The 23,126-nt window shown below is 41.1% G+C and overlaps 1 protein-coding gene across 1 annotated transcript; it reads left to right on the top strand.

Moving 5' to 3' along the window:
• Positions 1-646: 646 nt before the first annotated feature.
• On the top strand, positions 647-13,756 carry LOC132666326 (DLA class II histocompatibility antigen, DR-1 beta chain-like). Its single transcript, XM_078446798.2, has 6 exons — positions 647-827; positions 7,101-7,376; positions 11,511-11,792; positions 12,488-12,598; positions 13,005-13,028; positions 13,322-13,756. The coding sequence occupies exons 1-6, from the start codon at positions 728-730 to the stop codon at positions 13,333-13,335; spliced, it is 807 nt and encodes a 268-aa protein (XP_078302924.1). The 5' UTR covers positions 647-727; the 3' UTR covers positions 13,336-13,756.
• The last annotated feature ends 9,370 nt before the right edge of the window (positions 13,757-23,126 follow it).

Here is a 23,126-nt window from a genome sequence, read left to right on the forward strand (position 1 = left end):
TTGGGGACCACTGGTTATCTTTACTAGGAGGGACACTTGTACGTGAGCTGTGGGTGTCATTACATAAGGTAAATTCAAATATTGTTATGTCCAGCAGTGAGTGACACTAATGAGGGAATCTTTTCAAGGAACTAGAATTACAACACAGCAGCCACCTCGATTTATATAAACAAAATGCCATCAGGGCCTTCATTTCAAGGTTAAGTAATTTGAGAGGTTAAGTAATTTCCCCAAACCTACAACACTATGTTATGCTGCAAAAAGGACAAGATTAAAGGTCTTTCTGACTTACAATTCTCTTCCCACCACCCCTTCAGCTCCTAAATACACTCACAAGTACATTTGTTGAAACAACTCTGTCTTCCAGTGAGAGAAATAAATGCTCCTAGAGTTTCAAACTTGTGTGAAGCACAAAATTGGCTCACCATAGACGTCCAAAAATGTTTCACATATAACTAGATCAACCCTTAAGGGTACTAAATTAAACCAACCTTTCTAACTCAGGAAATTCTAAGTTTCAAAATTGGATCTTAATACTGAAACTCTGACCAGCAACAGATGATGCTTTTCATCTCTGAGACTGATTGGTTTTCAACCCAGAGATTACCCAATCCAGAAACAAAAATGAATTCCTTCGTTGGTATTACTTCGGATGTGGGTGAAGGGTGGTCCTAGTCCTCACTGAAATTTGCCTGCTCCCCAGACCCTGTCCTCTCTGTTCTCCAACATGGCATGCCTGTGGTTCCCTAGAAGTTTCCTGATGGCAGCTCTGATGGTAATGCTGATGGTGCTGAGCCCTCCCCTGGCTTGGGCCAGAGATACCCCACGTAAGTACATACCTTGGTGCATAAGCTATTGTGGGGTAGAGGTAGAAAGGGAGTTAGCTTTGTTACCACATCCAGGCCAGGTCCCTTAGAAATTTCTGACATTTTCTTCAGTGACCACCCATCTTTTTTATATGGATCCTCCATTCTTTCCACAAAAAAAAGAGCCTGCACGCTTGTCCTTTCTACAAGAGCTTCAGAAGGGGCCTCCATATATATAGGCCATTTCTTCTTACTTCTCTTCTAATAAAACCTCTCCAGCCTTCCATCCCTTTCTTCAGGTTCTTCAGAAAATTTAGATATAATGGTGTCCAAACGGTTTCCCATCCAGTTGTTCCCTTTTTTATGTTGAGTTATGCCAGAAAAAGGGTAAGTCTGTCTGAAAATTTTATGGGGAGTCAAAAGAGATTAGAAAGATCTCTTTTAGAAGAACTTGTGTTATGGCCTCAGCAGGATCTCTGATGTTGGTGCCTCTCCCTAATATGTGAAGATATATCAAAGGGTCTCCCCCATTATTTCCCTATCCTTTATCCCCAAACCCTAAGGTTTGTAAGACCTGTATCCCTGTGCTATAGATTCTCTGACAGATGCTGGGATTTTTTCTCCCTCTATTTCTCCTGTGGAGACTACCCTAGAACTGAAGCACAGAACCTTAGTACTTGAAATGACCCTATAGGTAAGGAGCATCCCTGGGTGTTCTTTGATGCCTTAAAGAACTTAAGCTATCTTCTAAAATCCTGCCACAGGTTAGTGTTCATTATGAATCTATTTTGGCCTTTCTATACTATCAGCTTCTCCTACATCTCCCCTTTCTCTGGCCTGAGCCCACAAGAAGGTATTCAACTAATACAGAAAAAATTATATGAAATTCTATTTGTATATGTCAAAAATAGTCAAGTATCAGCAATTTCATATGGTTCAAACTGGACACCCTGAGCAGGTTACCAGTGGTGTGAAGGTTGTTTATATTCCTGGGGCTGAAAGTCAAGGGAACTCACTGGCCCCCTGGAGTCTTAGCCCCAAAGTTTGTAGGGTCATTCATCATGCCCTCTCCTTAATTAGCCATGTTTTTTTCCCTCTACTTCCAGTTCCTCCCTATTCTTTCTTCAGCTATGTCATCACCATTACTGAAAATCCCCACTGTTTGCCCAGACCCTCAGCACTATCACAGATCCATTGGATGAAATGAATTATAATGAAGTGTTCTCCTTAAAATCACTTTTCCTTACCTGGGAATGTGTCTTCTGACTAGTAGAAATAGAAAGAGGAAGTTTGTCTGTATTTTTCACAGGAAGCAGATGAGATCTAATGTATTATCAGAATAAAAGAATGTTGGAGCTTGAGCCCCTTCATACTTCCAGAATACTTGCAATGATCAGGTCCCAGAACACTGGGTTTCTTCATTTGGGCCACAGATATTCTTAAGCAACTGTTATGTACTGGATTCTGTTCTAGGATCAGAGAATTCTATTTGGATAAGAAAGAAAGGCCCTACTGTCATGGAACTTACCTAACGACAATAATAGGATAAATATTTAACAAAAAAGAAAAAAATTCCAGAGAGAGCTATAAATGCTCTTTAAAAAATATATCAGGACTGTGAAATGGAGAGAACTGGTTTCACTGACTTCAGCACAATGGGTAGGTAGTTCTCCCTGAAAAGTGACACTAGTTGACACATGAGTGATGAGAAGAAGCCAGTCATATGAAGGATCTAAGGGACAAGTGTTCCAGGGAGAGGGAACAGGGGAAAGGTCAATGTGTGGGAAAATGTTTGCTGAGTTTAGAAGACAGAAAGAAGGCAAGAGTGGCTGAAGCATAGCAAGGAAGTTGGAGAGTGACATAAGATAAGGTTGGAGAGGACAAAAGGAGCCAAATCATCTTAGATCCTGATAGCAATGGTAAGAAATTTGATTTTTATTTAGAGAGATATGTGGGGCTACATAAGGGATAAAGGTGAGTCCATTTATATTTAAAAAAATAATTCTAGCCACCATGTGGAGATTGGAAAGTAGAAGGCCACAAATGGAGTCAGGGAGACCATCTGGGAGCATGATATAATTCTCCAGGGAAGACATACTTGTGGCTTCATTTTGTGTGGTAGTGGGTGACAAAGACAGTAGTAAAGGCAAAGTGAACAGATATGGGACAGATATTTGTAGGACATGTTAATGAATTAAACGGGTGGGGTGGGTAGGTAGAAAATCAAGCTTATCCCTAAGGATTTTGTCTTCAATATTGAGTAGGTGGATGCTGATGCTGTTTACTGAGATAGGGAAAACTGAGAGAGGAAATTATTTGAAGTGGTCATTAGAAATAAAGACTTTCTTTCAGTTTGAAATGATTGTTTTTAACTTCTTCTTTAAAATTTTTTAATGTTTATTTTTGAGAGAGAGTGAGAGAGAGAAAGAGAGAGAGACAAAGCATGAGCAGGGGAGGGGCAGAGAGAGGGAGACACAGAATCCAAAGCAGGCTCCGGGCTCTGAGTTGTCAGCACAGAGTCTGACGTGGGGCTCAAACCCACGAATGGTGGGATCATGACCAGAGCTGAAGTCGGACACTTAACTGATTGAGCCACCCAGGCGCCCCAAGTTTGAAATGATTTTTGATATTTATGTGGAACTCTCATTGGTCAGAGAGAGAGTTCAAGAGGAGGCCAGATCTGGAGGTATGTATGTTGGTGTCATCGACACATGTGCTGTGTTAAATTCCAGGAAAGTAGAGGAGGTCACATAGGGACAGAAGAGGGCAAGAACCAATGAGTTAGCCAAGGTGACTGGGAAAGGTACCCAACACATGGAAGTCAAGGAAAGTAGTTGTCTTCACTGAGGAGGGAATGGCCGGTTGTGGTAAGTACCACCAAGAGGTGGGTGAATTGAGAACGTGACAGCAAAGTGAACTGGGTTTGGTGGACTTGATGTTTGCAGATTCGGTCGAATATCCAAAATAGAAACTGGACTGGAGCATTTGAAAAGAGAATGGGAGCTAAAGAAATGGAGGATGGATTAGAGATAACTCTTGAGTAGTTGATCTCAGGGAAAGACTGTACTCTGGGATCAGGAAGCAGCTGGACCTAAAATATAAGAATAAAAGAGCACAGGGCAGGTTTGAGGAAAGGGCACAGAACTTTTTGGCCCTCCCCAAGCATGCCAGTCTCCCAGAATCTCCACCTGTTCACTAACCCAAAAGCTCCCTGAACCATGACTTTTGGGCTTTTATGGAGGCCTCATCACATAAGCATCATTGATTAAATCCTTGACCATGATAACGGAACTCCAGCTTCAGCATTTCCGCCCTCCCTGGAAGTCAGGGGGATGGGACTAAAAGTTTCAACCCACTTGGTTGATTCTCCTGACAACAAGGGTTCCCAAAGGGGTATCCAAAAGTCACCTCATCAACATAACATAACATAACATAACATAACATAACATAACATAACATCAACATAACATAACATAACATAACATCAACATAACAAAAGACACCTTTATTGTTCTTATCACTTAGGACATTTCTAGTCTCAGGAGTTCTGTGCCAGAAACTCAGACTAAGACCAAGTATATATTTCTTATTATAAATCATAATACAACAGCAGCTGATTGCCAAGACAAAGAAACCAGTAAACTTTGGTCCTGAACACATTTATTTTGCTGGAAAAACAGCTCTCCATTAGAACTAGATTTTTTGAAAATGTAAGTTTCATGTAGGACCAAGATTTTAAAGAGGTATGATACTGGAACTTTTTTCCATGTAATTTTCAGCTTCTTCATGATTAACAGTGACTTTTTCACCAGTTTTTTCCAGATGGTTTTCACTAGTGGTTGTCATCCAGAGATAGCTCACCACCCCTCCTCCCTGTTTCTTTGCCCCATGATTATTTGACAATATCTGGAGCCAATTATGGTTCTCACACTAGGGGTTTCCTCTGACAGCGAGTGGGTAGAGGCCAGGGAGGCTGGTAAACAGCCTACTATGTCCAGAACAGGCCTCCCCAATCCACAACTACAAAAATGATGTGGCCCAAAATGTCTATATAGTGCTGAGGCTGAAAACTGCTTTATACTGTACTACTTCTAACATTTCTACACTCACACTTTATATACACACTCATCCTCCAATTTAGTATTCCATGGTTAATTTTAGCTTGTTTCATTACTAGACAGTTGCACAAATTTACCGCCTTTTGTGTTGAATCTATTCATTCAAAGCAAGTGCAACTCTTCATTTTTATTTTTTGCTTTAAGCCAAGTTTTTCAATATTTCACAAGCTTTTGCTCATTACGTCTTTATCGACTGTCAACAACTTGCATTTTTAAGTTTTAAATAGTGGTGACTGACACAAATATTTTCCAGTACAATGCCTCACATTTCTGCAGTAATTCTATTTTCTAGACCATTGATGATATCAGAAGCTTCCATTTATCCATATTACTTTGTTTTAATGTTTATTTTATTCTTGAGAGAGAGAGAGAGCACAAGCAGGGGAGACAGAGACAGAACCTGAAACAGGCTCCCGGCTCTGAGCTGTAAGCACAGAGCCCAATGTGAGGCTCAAACCCACAAACAGTGAGATCATGACCTGAGCTGAAGTCAGGCACAACCGACTGAGCCACCCAGACCCCCCTATCCCTCACTTTTAACCACAGGGTTATTCTTTAACTCTTTTGGCATTGTCAAATGACAAAACTAAATCAATTTAGTAAACTATGTGATATCCTTTATTCAAGGCAAAATAATCCATGGATGGGGGAGTAAAGTGACCCACAAACTGTGGAGCACTTTCCCCAAGGGATTTGAACATTTATAGAGCATTAGAAGAGGGAACATGGAGACAGTGCATGATTGGCTAGAAGGTTAGGGATTTCCTTGTAAGGTGAGCAGGTGTGACTTTCCAAAGTCAGGTAAGCTAGCTAAACCTGAGTTGGAGAATTGTGATTGGTATCTGTTAAGGTTGCTTGACAGGTGTTTCCTGTAAGTGCAGGATGACTTAAGTTTAGATTTGGGATGTGAGTGAGATGCTGGGGTGGCCTCCATTTTATGGGTCCTGATAAAGAAATTAACTTGATTTTCACAGTTAAATTACATACAGACAAAAACACCAAATCTATATACATTTATATCATATATACCTATGTTTACACATATTAAAGCTACAGAATCACAAGTAAGAGCTCTGAGACACATTTGACTCCTTAATTCATCAGATCATATTTGCCGTATGAATTTTGGCACCAAAAAAAAAAAAAAAAAAAAAAAAAACCACACTTGATTTTCTGAGCTTCCTGGATTTAGAAATTCGGAAGTGGGATTGTGACCCTGTATTAGGATCACAGTTTTACTCTCCTTAAAACTCTTCATAGTTTCCCATTATATGTAATATAAAGTCAAAATCCTAATATCACCCTCAGGCTTTAAGTGCCCAGCCCCATATGATTTCTCCTTTCCTACTCTCCTTTCCTAGTCATTTCCCTTTCCTCCTCTCACTGTCTGTGCTTCAGTGAACTCTTTTCTTCTGGTTTCCCAAGCAAATTCACCATCAGCTCTTTCAGGCTTTTGCACATTGTATTACCCTTACCTGAAATGTGTCTTCCTTTCTCCCAAACACACACACACACACACACACACACACACACACACACCCTGTAGCTCACATCTACTTACTCCTTCCTGTCACATCCTAAACATCCCCCTTGAGACCACCTGTCTGGCACCCTAAGGAAACTCAGATCATCCAGTTATTCTCTGCTCTAGAACTGCAGGCTTGTCTTGTGACATTTCTCACCCCAGGTAAATAAAGTCCTGCCTAGCTGGGTTTTGTCTATCAGTTTCCCTAAATTTTAAGCCCTGCGAGTGGAGGGGATGTGGGGCTGTTTCCCTTCTCTGGGTTCGCAGGGGCGGCAGGGGCCTGAGCCAGCTCAGCCCAGACCAAGTGTTGGGTGGGGGTGGGGGAGGGGGACGCAGGTGGGACGTGTGTCAGGCCAGGAAAGGGCTGTGGGAGGCGAGGAGGGAGGTGGGTGTCTGCCGGGGGGAGGCGTCCAGGAGGAGGCGGTGAGGGGCAAATCCTCAGGCTGGGAGGTCCGCCTCTGAACCAGAACCCAGTGACCCGGAGAAGCTCCCAGGAGAGGGGTCACCTCCCCGCCTCCCCCCGCCCCCACCGGCAGAGGAGAGAAGAGCCGTGGGTGCTGGTGGTTTGGGGGTGCGGGTGGAGCCCCGAGGGGTGGTGGCCTCAGTGTCTTCCAGGAGCCCGCGAGTGACAGGGCCGCCCTGTCCCCACAGCACATTTCTTACATATGTGGAAGTCTGAGTGCCATTTCACCAACGGGACGGAGCGGGTGCGATTCCTGGACAGATACTTCTATAACCGGGAGGAGTTAGCTCGCTTCGACAGCGACAGCGAAGTGGGGGAGTACCGGGCGTTGACAGAGCTGGGGCGGCCTGACGCCAAGTACTGGAATGGGCTGAAGGACTACATGGAGGAGGCGCGGACAGCGGTGGACTGGTACTGCAGACACAACTACGGTGTTTTTGACAGCTTCACAGTGCAGCGGCGAGGTGAGCGGGGCAGGGGGGCTGGGGCGGCCGGGGCTGCGCGTGTGCGACTGTGAGACAGAGACTGGGTCCCAGTGAGCCTACAGGGTGTTGAGCAAGAGCACGTCACGGGGATCCCTGCGAGAGTGCGACGTCAGGGAGTGTGGTGTGCCTTTATGACTGTGGGGACAGCGTGGTTGTGTCCTTGTGTGTCTGTGGGGACAGTGTGGTGCGTCCGTGACTGTGGGGAGGGCGTGGATGTGTCCGTGTGTGACTCTGGGGACCATGTGGTTGTGACCATGTGGACAGTGTGGTGTGTCCGTGTGTGACTGTGGGGAGGGCGTGGATGTGTCCGTGTGTGACTCTGGGGACCATGTGGTTGTGACCATGTGGACAGCGTGGTTGTGTCCTTGTATGGCTGTGGGGACAGTGTGGTGTGTCCGTGTGTGACTGTGGGGACAGTGTGGGAGGGGTGCCCTGTGATGTGAGGGGGACAGAGAATGGGTGTGAGGGGGGCTGTGGGCCTAGATGTGGGGACAGGGAGGGAGGGTGTGTGGGGAAAGGGAGCAGAGGGGGGTGTCAGACATCCTTGGTGGCCTCTGAGGCAGAGGTTAGACAGTACAGGGGCTGGAGGTGATGGACTGACTGGGGCAGGTCATTGGAGACATGGAGAAGGCAGAGGACAGTATCTCCAGTTGGGGGTGAGCGTTTACCAGAAGGCAGATGAGGATAGAAAAGAGTGGGGAGAATGTGAGGCCAGTCACACTCTGTTTCTGACATGTGTGTGCCCTTCTTTCTTTCTTTTTTTCTTAATTTTTTTTTCATTCAGTGTTGTTGACATACAATGTTTCATTAGTTTCAGGTGTACAACATAACACCTTTGACAAGTTATACACTAATCAGTGCCCACCACAAATGTACCATCTGTCACCATACGTGACTATTACAGTGTCATTGACTATAGTCTTTGTGTCGTGCCTTCTATTCCCATGGTTTACTCATCTCATAACTGGAAGCCTGAATCTCCCACTCCCCTTCACACATTTTGTCCATTGCCTACCTCCTTTCCGTTTGGCAACCATCAGTTCTCTGTATTTCTAGGCGTGATTCTGCTTTTTGTTTGTTTATTCACGTGGTTTTTTTAGATTCCTCATGAGTGAAATCATACAGTATTTGTCTTTATGAGTCTGACTTAGTTCACTTAGCATAATACCCTCTAGGTCCACCCGTGTTATCCAAATGGCAAGAATCCCATTTTTTATGGCTGTGTAATACTCCATTGTATATATGTACCACATCCTCCTTATCCATTCTTCTATTGATGGACACTTAGGTTGTTTCCATATCTTGGCTATTTTAAATAATGTTGCAATAAACATAGGAGTGTATATATCTTTTTGAATTAGTGTTTTTATTTTCATCAGATACCTAGCAGTGAAATTATTAGATCATATGGTATTTCTAATTTTTTTTTGAGGATGCTCCATACTCTGTTCTACAGTGGCTGCACCAATTTGCATTCCCATAAACAGTGTATGGGGAGTTCCTTTTTCTCCAAATCCTTGACCACACTTGTAACTTCTGATCTTTTGTATTTTAGCCATTCTGAATGGTATAATGTATTATTTCATTGTGGTTTTGATTTGCATTTCCTTGATGATTGGTGATGTTGAGCATCTTTTCATGTGTCTGTTAGCCATCTGTATGTGTTCCTTGAGAAATGTCTGCCCATTTTTTAATCAGATTTTTTTAAGATTTTAATTTTTTTTAAGATTGTTTATTCTTGAGTAATCTCTATATCCATCATGAGGCTCAAACTCACAATCCCAAGATCAAGAGTTGCATGCCCTACCTACTGAGCCAGCCAGGCATTCAATCAGATGTGTGTGTGTGTGTGTGTGTGTGTGTGTGTGTGTGTGTGTGTATTGAGTTTATAAGTTCTTTATATATTCTGGATATTAACCCCTTAGAGTATATATAATTTTCAAATATCTTCTTTCATTCAGTAGGTTACCTTTTTGTCTTGTTGATGATTTCCTTCATTGTACAAAAGGTTATTTGGATATAGTCCCAATAGTTTATTTTCCTTGTTTCCTTTGCCTTGGGAGCCATATCTAGAAAAATGTTACTATAGCCAGTCTCTGAGAACTGCCTGTTCTCTTGTAGGATTTTTCTGTTTTAGCACATGCCTTTCTTAATTCTGAAAATTCTGAGATAGGGGCACCTGGGTGGCTCAATCAGTTAAGCATCCAACTTTGGTTCAGGTCATGATCTCTCAGTGAGTCTGAGCCCCAAGTCAGGCTCTGTATTGACAGCTCAGAGCCTGGACCCAGCTTTAGATTCTGTCTCCCTCTCTGTCTGCCCCTCTCCTGCTCATGCTCTGTCACTCTCCTTTCTCAAAATAAATAAACATTAAAAAAATTTTTTTAAATTCTGAAAACCCTAAAATAAGTGTGTCTCTGTGTACATAAGCATTTCACTGAGAAAAAAAAAATATCAGACTAATTGTTGAGGGCTGGGAAACTTTGAGGCACCTCTACTCTCTCTAAGGCTTCTGTTAGGTAAATTTCCTGGGACTTTTTTCTTTTCTTAGAGAATATGTTTACACATAGTTGAAATGATTGTAAAACTACCTTTCGAATTATAATTTTGATTCTTATCATTAACATACTGATGTATCTCTTTTTATAATGTCAATCATATTTAAGTAGCTAATACTATTACTTTGTGTAGTTACAACAATTTACTTCACAGTCCCCTTTATTAGGTTCTTTCAATATTGACACTAAGTTGGAAATTTCTCTATTTTTTTTCTAAGCTTCTATTTTTTTCACATATTTATATGCCAATTATAATTACTGCCCTAAGTATTTTCTATTATCCTATTATCTCTGAGATCCCAGTTTTCTTCAGTAATTTTATGGGTTCCCTATGTAGTAAGATTGACACTTAGCTGCTATTTGATTCAGCATTTTCACCATTTTCGGGTATATATCTCATTCTGTTTTTTATTTTCCATGTTAAGAATTTACACATTTTTACTTACTGAAATGTACTGTGAAATTGTTGCCAATGATTCACCACCAATCTGAAATCTACTACTTTGTGGTATTATATAAATGTTGTCCACCAACTTTTCCATTTCTTTTAAAACAATTGTATTAAGTGAGGGCCTGATGGTGTCAAAGATGGTCTCAAATGGTAAACACAAAACTAACGAATCCCAGACGCTGCCCTGGCTTCAAATATCAGTGGAGAAAAAGAGATAATTATAAAATAACAATTCCAATAAATGTGGCTTTTTGTTGTTGTTGTTGTTGTTGTTGTTGTTGCCAAGGATAGAGATGGATCACCTGAGTGTAAAGATAAGAACTTTTGAATGAATGACTTTCCTTCCTTCTTTCGCTCTTCTTCAGGATCATGCTTTTCTTGAGACTCAACTCATAGATACATAAAACCATCTCTATGTGTTCCTGCCTCCCAGGGTGGAACCATTTCTGTCATTTTCTAAGGTGTGAGTGCACTGAGGTAACATTCCCTGGATTTCCTACCTTTTATCCCCATCTAGACAACGGCTGTTCCCCAATTTATTCACAATGCTTTGAATCATATTTTCTCTCAAAGTAAACAAAAACAATAAATAGCTAGCATATTATGAAAGCTGAGTTCCAGCCACTGTTTTACATATTTTAGATCCATCGATCCTCATAAAAGCCTAAGAGGTAAGTTAATATATTTTCCCCTTTGTAGGTGAGACTCAACTAAGGCACAGAAGAATTTAAAAATTCTCCCAGGTTCAACTAATAAGAGTCAGAGCTTGGATTTAAGCCCAGGCAGCCTAGCTCCAGATGTGATACCTTCAATTAATATATCTTATGTCAGGCAAAGATTTGTAAACACTTCAACAGTGAATAACTGTTTCACACTATGGAAAAAAAACACATAAATTTCCATAACACGTCTCAATTCTAATGGGCCTGTGCTGTCAGGATTGAATTCAAGACTCATGAGACTGGCTGGTACTGGGCCACGTGGCCAGCTTTGAGGGAGGCCTGCACGAGATGCAGCCTGGGACCAGAGACCGGAGGCAGGAGGGCAGCCAGCCAGGGAGACTCACTCTGTCGTCCTCACTTAGTCCCGCTACCACTTGTCTTCTAGTTGAGCCGACAGTGACCGTGTTCCCCTCGAAGACGCAGCCCCTGCAGCACCACAACCTCCTGGTCTGCTCCGTGAATGGTTTCTATCCAGGCCACATTGAGGTCAAGTGGTTCCGGAACGGCCAGGAGGAGGAGACTGGGGTCGTGTCCACAGGCCTGATCCGTAATGGAGACTGGACCTTCCAGACCCTGGTGATGCTGGAAACAGTTCCTCAGAGTGGAGAGGTCTACACCTGCCACGTGGAGCATCCAAGTCGCACGAGCCCTATCACCGTGGAATGGAGTGAGTAGCTTTCTGATCTCATAAGTTCCTCACCCAGCAAGGAGGGGACTTTGCTTTCCCTGAGTGTTAAGTCTCTCCTCTCCCCACATCATACTGTCATTTGCTCCATGTTCTCCTCACCACAGGTCCCTGGGGGTAGCCAAGTGATTGTTTCCACAAAGACCTTACTCCCTGGGAGACAGTTATGCCTGGCAGGCAGAAAGAGGTCATGCCTGTTTTGAGCCTCCCTGTGATATCACAGTTCATGGTTCCCCCTTGACCCTGGGCACCAGCCCCCCACCTCGGGTTGGACTTGTGCTTTTGGCACTGTTGCTCTGAGTTACCCATTGTGACCTAAAAAGAGGTACGTCATCTACAATGTAGGGACCTTCCTGACATGAGGAGAGTCCAATCTCACCTCAGGTTTCTATTGGCTCTGTTCCCCTGGACAAGCTACTTAAACCTCATGGAGTCCCACGCTCCTCCTCCATCAAATGTTGAAGTAGTGGATTTAACAGAGCTGTGATATTTAAAATGACTTCATTGCCTGAGTCTATTATATATTCAGTGTGATTTTTAAATCTCTTTTATGGTAACGTCCAATTATTCTAGTACCTTCAGGCAGACTTCTTCCCCCATTCTCAACGCTCTGAATCTGAGTCTCAGTTGGAGGAGGACTAGGGATAAACATCACTACAACTAGCTTCTTCTCTCAGGGGTACAATCTGAATCTGCACAGAGCAAGATGCTGAGTGGAATCGGGGGCTTTGTTCTGGGTCTGCTCTTCCTGGTGGTGGGGCTGTTCATCTACTTCCGGAATCAGAAAGGTAAGGCACCTGTTGGTAATTGAGACTCCCCATAGAATTTTTAGGGGAAGAAATATGGCTTTTTTAAAGTTATTTCTCTGTGTATCAGAGGCTCTTTATAAAACATCTCTTTAACCTGGAAATTTCCTGGAAATCCAGACATTTCCTGGAAGTGCATGGAGATCTTGGGTAGAATCCCAGGGGCAAATGCAGAAGGAACCACTAATGAAATCACAGTGGATTTGTATGACAGAAATTTCATGGGTCACCCCTCTCACTTTCTGCTCTCCTCTCAGCCCTGCCATCATGTGATGTGGGTGGTGGTGTTAGAGAAGTCTAAGGAGTGGTCTCTGGGGCTGGGGACACTGTATCTGGGGACAGACTTGCCGCCATACTTTTAAGTATATATGTTCCCCCTCTCTTGCAGGACACTCTGGACTTCCACCAACAGGTAATGCCTTTAATCCTCTTGTAGAAATAGACTTGGCCTCTTAGAACTGATGTAGAGACAACAAGCCAGGAGACAGAAGTCATAGGAAGACTGAAATGTGATCAGACAGTTTGTAGTAAAGCTTCTTTTCACCTGTTAATAAATGGTTTGCACTCGAAAGTAGCTTTGGTTCAAGGATACTTAAGAATATGTTCTTCTTACTGTGGTGCTTTGACACGAGGCCCTGAGAGAGGGGAGAGGAAGCTGCTTGTGGAGGTGGGTCTGGGAACAACACTCTGCTCTGTCTTCTGCAGGACTCCTGAGCTGAAGTGGAGATGCTGACACTCCAGGAAGAACCTTCTTTTCAAGCTTCTTTGCAGAGTGAAAAGGTTCCCAGCTTGGCTAGGGGAAGAAATCTTGCTGCTTTAAAAGTTAGTTCTCTGTAAATCAGTGACCCTGTAGAAAGCATCTCTTTAACCAGGAAAGGGCCCATATTTCTTCCACAAACACAGTGCTTTCTCAGGATCTGGTTTGCCCTGGCTTCAGTGACCCCGCAGAACCCATGCTTCCTGATGGCTCCCTCCACCCCGTCCTTGACCTGGAAGCCCCAGTACTGACTGCAGTTCCTTATCTTCATTCTCTCCTGGCCCCCTGTGAATGCAGCCCTTACAGCCTCCCCTGCATTGGAACTCACCTTCTGCTCACGTGTCTTTAGAAGCTTTTCTCAAATAAACGTGGAGTGAAAATCACCCCTTTCACATAGTTTCAAGGAAAAGAAGTATTAAAAAAGGAGAGAAAGGGAGGATTCTATCACATAACAATCATGGTTTTCATTTATACTCCTGAATTTTGGTTACATGTGAATCTGAAGATTTGCTTGGTTCCTTCCCTGTTTTTCCCTTGGGTCTTCTGCATTCTGTGACTTGGCATGTTTACCTGAGCTAGAAGGAAGCCCTCAATGAACCCATATCATGTTGGTGTCCTATGTCTCTGTGTTCTCAAAGAAAAAGACACACGTGGGTCCCTTTGCACCATGGGATATGAAAGAAGATAACAAATACAAGAAATGCAGGTTTCAGTTCAAAATGGTGACAGAGGAAGATCCTGAACACACCTCTTCCCATGGACACACTGAATGTGTAGCTACATGTGGAACTTTTTCCTCTGAAAAGAAAAAAAACGAAAACAAAAACAAGTAAAACTGGCAGGGTAACCCCTTTACATAGGGCAAAAGAGAGGGAAGCCAAATGGAAGTTAGTAGGAGAGGCTAAGATACAATGTCACCACAAACCCCAAGGCCAGCAGGCAGCCGTAATAGGAGAGATCTCAAAGCCCAGAGTTTCTCCCTGAGGACTGAAGGGCTCATACCCCACATCAGGCACTCCAACTTTTAAGACCAACACCTGAGAGACAAACCCCCAAAGCATCTGGTTTTGACGACTGATGGGGCTAATGCCCATGAGATGCAGGGGGCTGTGGCAAACTGAGTGTTTGAAGGTAGAAGAGGGACAGTAAAGTATCCTCCAAACTGAGAAGGCACTTTGAGACCAGGAAAATGAGGCAGGTGACTCCATCGAGTTTATGCAGTTTTATTCAAGTAACTTACTGACGGGGGGTCAGAGAGGCAATGATCCATGTGCTGTGCAGCTATTCTCTGCAAAGTCTGGATCTTAACCCATGCATTTTATAGAGCAAGGGGTTGTGGTGAGGTCAAAGTGTGTTAACGTTTAACAGACCTTGTGGAAGCACCTGTGTGGCAGAAAGGGGTGGAGGTGACTGTGTTATCTCTACTAGGTATCTAAACAACTTTAGAGAAGGCTAGAACAAGACTTCCTGCATTTCAGTCATGGCATACACTAACCTCCAAGAGGCCTGGAACATTAATCCCCAAGGGAGGTCATTGCATGGGTAAGAACAAGATGGAGGGCCAAAGAAGGGGTCAGTATTGTCAGCATTACTACAGGAGAAACAGCTCTTTAAAAAAAAATTTTTTTTTAATATTTATTTATTTTTGAAGGAGAGAGAGAGAGACAGAGTGCTAGCAGAGAAGGGGCAGAGAGAGAGGGAGACAAGGAATCTGAACAGGCTCCAGGCTCTGAGCTGTCAGCACAGAGCCCAACACAGGGCTAAAACCCATAAGAACCCACGAATCATGAGATCATGACCTGAGCCGAAGTCAGACACTTAACCAACTGAGCCACCCAGGTGCCCCCCAGGAGAAACAGCTCTTAAAGGGCCCATGAAGATTCACCTGTCCCAGGGTCCAGCAGAGAAACAGCCCTTTGAAACATGCCCAGAATTATATGAAAGAGACTTATTTTTAAGTATTGGTCTTAGGGACAAGGGGCCTCTGGGAACACTCTCTGGGTACAGATGCTTATAAATACCATCTTCCCACACTCCCCTCTGCCTTGCTAAAAAGCCAGCAAGTGCAATCTTTTTTCAGTCACATTTTCCTTTATTTATTTGCCTTTTTTCTTTTCTTCTTGTTTTCTTATCATTTTCCTTTTTTTTTTTTTATCATTTTTTCTTTTCTCATGGCAGTTCCCATCCTTGTAATGCCCTCTGCCTTGCTTTCACCAGTGGGCATCTTTGTGCTATCCCTCTGCCGTGTTCTACAGCATTAATATCTCCCAGAGGGGAGCTTCTACATATGTCTGGTGCACTGGATTTTATGCCTGGTGACCTGGTTTTTGCAGCTGCCACCCAAAGAGGTGTCCCTTAATTGCCTGGCTCCAAGGGCACTGGGACTTGTGTCTCAGGTTCACATAGGACTACAACAATCAGAGAGGCAGTTCTTGGCAATTGTCTATAGGACTGATTCTTGGTGGAGGAATGCTCCCAGGATACTGCACAGGGAGCAGACTGAAACACACCCCCAGTCTTTCTGAGAAAGAGGCCTATTTGGCTTGCAAATTTGTCCTGAGGGGCAGGCTTCTGGTTTGGCACACTTCTAGGGTATACAGAGGTGCTCTCAGGGAACAGAGACCAGTTGATGCAATCTTTGTGCTCTCCTTTGCCTTATTATAGCTCACCAGTATCTTACAGAAAGGAGCTTATACACCCTTCTCAGACTAGAATAATGTCTGCCCTTTGAAGTCTCCAGAAAGGTTTACAGCCAGCCCCTTAGATGTGTGTTTAATTAGAAGCCTGCTGCTCAGGCTACAGCTATGGTGATAAGCTAATCAACCTGTTTTGCAGAACAATTGAGCTCCTGGGTCTGTTGCTTCTTGTTGTGCCCTGAGGGTGGGAGTTACTAGAGAACTCTTTCTCTGTTGGTTACCTTTGTGGGGGACCTGCAAACTTCAGGCCAGCTGGCCACCAGAACCAGGTGAAGTAGAGTGTTTCCCTGGTGGCAGCAGCAAAAAACAGGGAACTTGAGAAGGGTATTTAAAATATTTAAAATAAAAATTAAAAAGCTCATTATCATTAAGGAAACCTTCATGAAACTTCAGCAGATTTTTCAGCAGAAACTTTTTTTTAATCTTTTTTTTTGGGGGGGGAAGAGTGCACACATTTGCACAGGCATCGGTGGGGGAGGGGCAGAGGAAGAAGGAGACAGAGGATCTTAAGCAGGCTCCACACCCAGTCCAGAGCCCAATGCAGAGCTTAATCTCATGATAGTGAGATCATGACCTGAGCCTAAATCAAGAGTTGGACACTTAACGGACTGAGTCACCCAGGCCACCCTCAGCAGAAATTTTAAAGAGAGAGTTATTGAAGATGTTGTAAGAAACAAATTCCCAACAAAGAATACTCTACTTAGCAAAGTTATCATTCAGAATTGAAAGAAAAAAGGAACACTATTAGTAACAACAAAACATGAAAGTATAAATCTCACTGGTAAAGGTACCTATATAGTAAAAGCAGTGGATTAATATACAGTTTATGAAGCTGGAATAGAGGTTAAAAGACAAAAGTAGTAAAAATACCTGTAACTACAATAATTAATTAAGGGATGCATAGGATAAAAAGATGTAAAATGTAACATCAAAAACACAAAACATGAGGGAAGTGTAAAATTTAGAACTTTAGCATGTCCAAACAAGTTATAAGCTTAAAATAGACTCTTCAAAGTTGTTATATGTAAGCTCCATAGTAACCACCAAGCAAAAAACTATAATAGATACATAAAAATAATAAGAAAGGATCTAAGCATGACATTAAAAAAGTCTAAAACCACGACGGAAGAGAGCAAGAGAAGGAGAAAGGAATGGAGGAATTACAAAGCATCCAGGAAACAATTAACAAACTGGCAATAAATACATACCTATCAATAATTACTCCAAATATAAATGGACTATATTCTCCAAAAGATGTAGTGGCTAACTGGATAAAAATATAAGGCCTATCTATATGCTGCCTACAAGAGACTCACTTCAGACATAAGCACACACACAAACTGAAAATGGAGAGATGGAAAAAAGATATTCCATGCAGATGTAAATCAAAAGAAAGATGGGGTAGCTATATTTAGGTTGACAAAATAGACTTTAAAACAAAGACTATAACAAGAAACAAGGGCATTACATGATGATAAAGGAATATAACACTTGTAAATACTTACACATCCAACATAGGAGCACCTAAATATATAAAGCAAATATTAACAGATCTTAAGAGAGAAATCAACAGTAATACAATAACAGGGGATTTAATATCCCACTTTCATCAATGTATAGATCATCCCGAAAGAAAATCAATAAAGAAACCATGGCCTTAAATGACACATTAGAATGTATCAGATATATAAAAAACTTTCCATCCAAAGGCAACAGAATACACATTCTTCTCAAGGTCACATGAAACATTATCCAGGACAGATCATGTGTTAGGCCACAAAATGAGTCTTGTTAAACTTAAGAAGATTAAAATCATATCAAGCCTCTTTTCCTAACACAATGGTATGAAACTAGAAATCAATTAAGGATGAAAACTGGAAAGACCATGATCAAGATTAACATTATTGCAATTAGTATCAACAATAGTACTGAGGGAAAAAATGTTGACAATCAAAAGAATTTAGTGTTTAACTCTTGTTCTGGAAGCAAAATAAACCAACCACCATGTATTTAGCCTAGATGATAGAACCAATTGTCTGTAGGACTGATTCTTGTTGTACTTTTGTGTTTTTCATCACTTAGAATTTGTATCAGCAATAAAGTCCTTCTAGAAAAGCTTAAAATTTCTAATAGTCCCTATGTTATTTTTCTGCTTTGATTATTAGAAAGCACGTTTTCTCTGGTTAATAATGTAGCCATGGTTTAGATAATTTTTTTTTTGTGGCTCCTTTGTTCTTATTTGAACAACTAACTTCTCTGAAAGCTTTTTCTTTAAGATTAGTTCCCAAATTCTGACATATAGAAATTCTGACCTGACAGGATAACTTTTGCACCCAGATCATCTTTAGCATCTCTAGAGGGAATGTATGTAGCATATTTTTCTCCAACTTGCTTGTGTAACCTAGAGAATGAACATATGACCAAAAGATAGATGTTAGCAATAATCAATGAGGGTCATTTACTCCAAAGTTCTCAAAATGGCTCTACAATATTGAAAGAGGTGGTTTCAATATAGAAATCTGTTACATTTCTATAAACTGATAATGAAGAATCAGAAAGAGAAAGTAAGAAAGCAATCCCATTTATAATTGCATGAAAAAAATAAAATACCTATGAATAAATTTAACCAAGGAGGGGAAAGACCTGCACATTAAAAGCTATAAGAAATAGGGGTGCCTGGGTGGCTCAGTCGGTTAAGTGTCTGACTTCAGCTCAGGTCATAATCTCATGGTTTGTGAGTTCAAGCCCACATTTGGCTTTGTGCTGACAGCTCAAGCCTGGAGCTTGCTTCGGATTCTGTGTCTCCTCTCTCTCTGCCCCTCCTCTGCTTGCACTCTGCCTCTCTCTCTCTCAAAAATAAATAAACATTAAAAAAATTAAAAACAAAAAAACTGTAAGAAATTAATAAAAGAAATTAAAGAAGACATAAATAAATGAAAAGATATTCCATGCTCATGGATTGGAAGAATTATTATTAAAATGCCCATAATTGCCCAAAGCAATCTAAAGATTCACCACAATCCCTATCAAAATTCTAATGGCAGGTGCTTGGGTGGTTCAGTGGGTTGAGGATCTGAATCTAGATTCCAGCTCAGGTCATGATCCCAGGGTCATGGGATCAAATCCTGCATGGGCCTCTATGCTCAACATACAGCCTGCTTTAGAGTCTTTCTCCCTCTCTCTCTACTCCTTTCCTGATGCCCCTCTCCCTTGCTCTCTCTCTCTCTGTCTCAAATTTAAAAAAAATTTTTTTAATTAAAAAAAATTTCTCTAATTCCAATGGTACTTTTTCACAAAAATAGAGCCAAAAATCCTAAAATTTGTAAAAAAAACAAAGCCAAAGAAAACTTGAGAAAGAAAAACAGCTGAGGCATTACACATTCTGATTTCAAACTGTATTACAAAGCTATCATAACCAAAACAGTACGGTATTGGCATAAAACAGACACATAGATCAATGGAATAGAATAGACACCCCAAAAATAAACCCATATATATATATATATGTTCAATTCATTTATGTACAGCATAGTGACTGTAGTAACAATACTGTACTGTATATTTGAAACTTGTTAAAAGACTAGTTTTTAATAGCTATCATCACAAGAAAATTACATTTGTAACTATGTGTGGTGATAGATATTAATTAAACTTACTGTGATGATCATTTCATATCAAAACATTATATTGTACACCTGAAACTAATATAATGTGTTAATGATATCTCAATAAAAAGAAAATGTTTATAACCAAATATACTCATATGGGCATAACAAATCTCAAATGCCATCAATACAATGATATCCCTGTGAACTGTGGCAACTGTATTTTTCTGATGACCTCTCAAAAGTAGACAATAGCAATATATACATATTAAAGAGGTGTATTTGAGAAGTGCTCTATTCCATAAGTCCAGTAGCCAGTGCTGTTGTTTCCCAGTAACTTCTCTCTTTCTTCTGATAAAAGACTGCACCCCCATGAATACTCCAGTGGGCAACTGACCTTCCTATAGCTATCAAATACTTCATCACAACGAACAGAGCTATTGGTTGAAGGATAAGTATATGGCTCAGTGTAGCTAATAATTATCCTTCCCCGGAATTTTCTACCAGGAGTGATGATTAAAGCACCATTGACTTAAGGCTAATGTACTGGAAGGATGTGACTTGAGAAGTGAGAAAGGACAGCCATATTTGTCACAATGTTGAGCAAGCAGTGAGAGAAAATAAGGTCAACATACCAGGAGAAACAAAGCTTAAGAGACAGAGAGCTAGGACAGAGAAACAAGAATGTGACCCTGAAGTCTCTCTTTCTCTTTCTCTCTCTCCCCCCTTTTCTTTTCCTATCTCTGTCTCTGTCTCTCATTTTTGCTATGTTTTTTAACTTATTCTTTTCAACCTGGTTTCCTATCAATTGTAACTGAAAGAATCTCAATTAAAGCTAAAACAAGTACCTGGAATTTGGTTGAGCATATGGCATAGGCTAAAACATACAACCATTTGAGTTTAGCTGGAAATGCGTCCATCATGTAAAGAATGCCAACTGGTACTATGTGGGAACATATCAGTTGAATAAAATATCTCCTGTAGTCAGATCATGAGCCTACTAAGTTTCTAACATTAAAAATATTGATGTATAATTGATATAATAGTACAAGAATCAAATTTCTTTTTAAGCCAATTCACCCAAAAGCATAAATACTAACCACGTTTGTTAAGTGGTACTTTTTCTCCCAATAGCTAAAAACCCAAGAGAGCTGAGACATGAGTGGTTGCATAGTATATGGAACTGGTAAAACTGGAATTATCTGCTCCATAAAGACTTGCTGGATGTAAAGTTAAGCAAAAAGGAACATACAGAATGAGAAATTGTTGTTGCCCAGAAAGAGTAAGGGAAGTATTTGTGTGAGCATGTACAATGATCATTTAGAAACCTTCCAGATGTAATACGATTCCTTCCTGATAAAGTTACAAATATCTTCCATTTAAAAAGCTATTAACTGGAATGGGACCCAGCAGATGAGTCAGAGAAGTCTGTCTCTTTGTCACCATTTGCTTCCTATTCATAAGAGAAGAAGAAAACAAGTAAACTGAAGACCTGGGACTATGGTTGGAACACCTAAACCTGTAGTAATGAGAGAAAAGCTACAAGAATTGAGCCTGTATACATTTAAGCATCTTGACTCAATAAGAATTTAGTTTTAATCAAATTTCCCACTAGGATGAAAAAAATGTTTCAAAAAGAATTTAGGATTACATAATGCTTAAGATATTCTTTAGTATCCAGTGTGTCTACAACTACCCTCATGCTTCATTAAGCACACCAGAATGATGAGGTCACCTAAACTGTGCAACACACAGAAAAAGCCTACCCTGTGCTACCTCACAGAGGAGCTATGTGAGAAGAGAGACAACGTAAACCCTTCTTGGAATCAGAGCCAAGGTATAGCCAGATTATGAGACCAACCTCACTCCTCTTCCACCTCACTCAGCAAGTTATGCTATAAACCTTTCCCCCTTTGAGGGGAAAGGGAAAAATAGTTAGAGAGGGAGGGAGGCAAAGCTTAAGAGACTCTTAAAAACTGAGAATAAACTGAAGGTTGATGGGGGGTGGGAGGGAAGGGAAAGTGGGTGATGGACATTGAGGAGGGCACCTGTTGAGATGAACACTGGGTGTTGTATGGAAACCAATTTGACAATAAATTTCATATTAAAAAAATAATAAATAAATAAATAATAAACCTTCCCCCCCTTTGTTGTGGTTATGCTATTGTTTTCTCCTGCATTGAAGAAAGTTGGATTTATCATTTCACTATTGACATCCACAGCAGAATAAGAAATTCATTATTACCAGAGATGCTGGACTTGAGAGTCAAAGTGATTTTTTTTATCTCTTTAAAATTGGACAAATGAGTTTGGTTGTATATGAACTACATAAATTCTACTTATAGGGAGAATCTCCTGAATTTTTTTAACAGAAATAAGAGAAAGCAAAAAAGCAGAGAGAGAACATATCAGAATGTATCAGCCTTGTATAATGGATTATGATAGTAGTATTATGATCACCATCATCATTATCATCATCATCATCATCATCACTGCTATCGTTATCTATCCAGCCTTGCTCTTTTCCATCCTTGTTTAGAGAAAGAAAGAAAAATGTCTCCATCCGTGACACAGAAGTGACACCAAATCCAAGGCCTGGACAATCAGAGCCCCACATCTCCCTGGAATAAAGTGATTTGTTGAAAAATTGGAGTGCCACTCAAGCTGGGATTTCCACAGATTGTTAAATTGAGGCTGACATAATGGTCTCTTGCTATTCAGGTAAGGGGCTAAAGTATGAGATGGCACTCCTTAATCCCCAACACCTATTTAACCCATCCCCCCATCTACCTCCCCTCTGATACCATCAGTTTGTTGTCTGTAGTTGAGAGTCTGAAAAAAAAAAAATGAGGCACCTGGGTGACTCAGTTGATAAAGCACCCAACTGTTGATTTCGACTCAGATCATGATCTCACAGTTCATGAGATCAAGCCCTGAGTCAGGTTCCGTGTTGACAGCATGGAGCCTGCTTGGGATTTTCTCCCTTCCTCCCCCTCTCCTCTCTCTCTCTATCTCTCTCTCTCCCTCTCAAAAATAAGTAAATAAATATTTAAATAAAGAGTCTGTTTCTTGGTTTGCCTCTCTTTTTCCCTTTGCTCATTTGTTTTGTTTCTTAAATTCCACATATGAGTGAAATCATATGTTATTTGCCTTTCTCTGACGGACTTATTTCATGTAGCATAATACTTTCTAGCTCCACCAATGTCATTGCAAATGGCAAGATTTCATTCTTTTTGATGGCTAATATTCCATTGTATATATATAGTACATCTTCTTTATCTATTCATCTATCAATGTATACTTGGGCTGTTTCCATAATTTGGCTATGGTAGATAATGCTTCTATAAACATCAGGGTGCGTGTATCCCTTTGAAATAGTATTTTTGTATTCTTTGGGTAAATATCTAGAAATGCAATTGCTGGATCCTAGGGTAGTTGAATTTTTAACTTTT

This window comes from Panthera onca, chromosome B2 (genome assembly GCF_046562875.1).
Source record: "Panthera onca isolate mPanOnc1 chromosome B2, mPanOnc1 haplotype 2, whole genome shotgun sequence".
Classification (NCBI taxonomy): Eukaryota; Metazoa; Chordata; class Mammalia; order Carnivora; family Felidae; genus Panthera; species Panthera onca.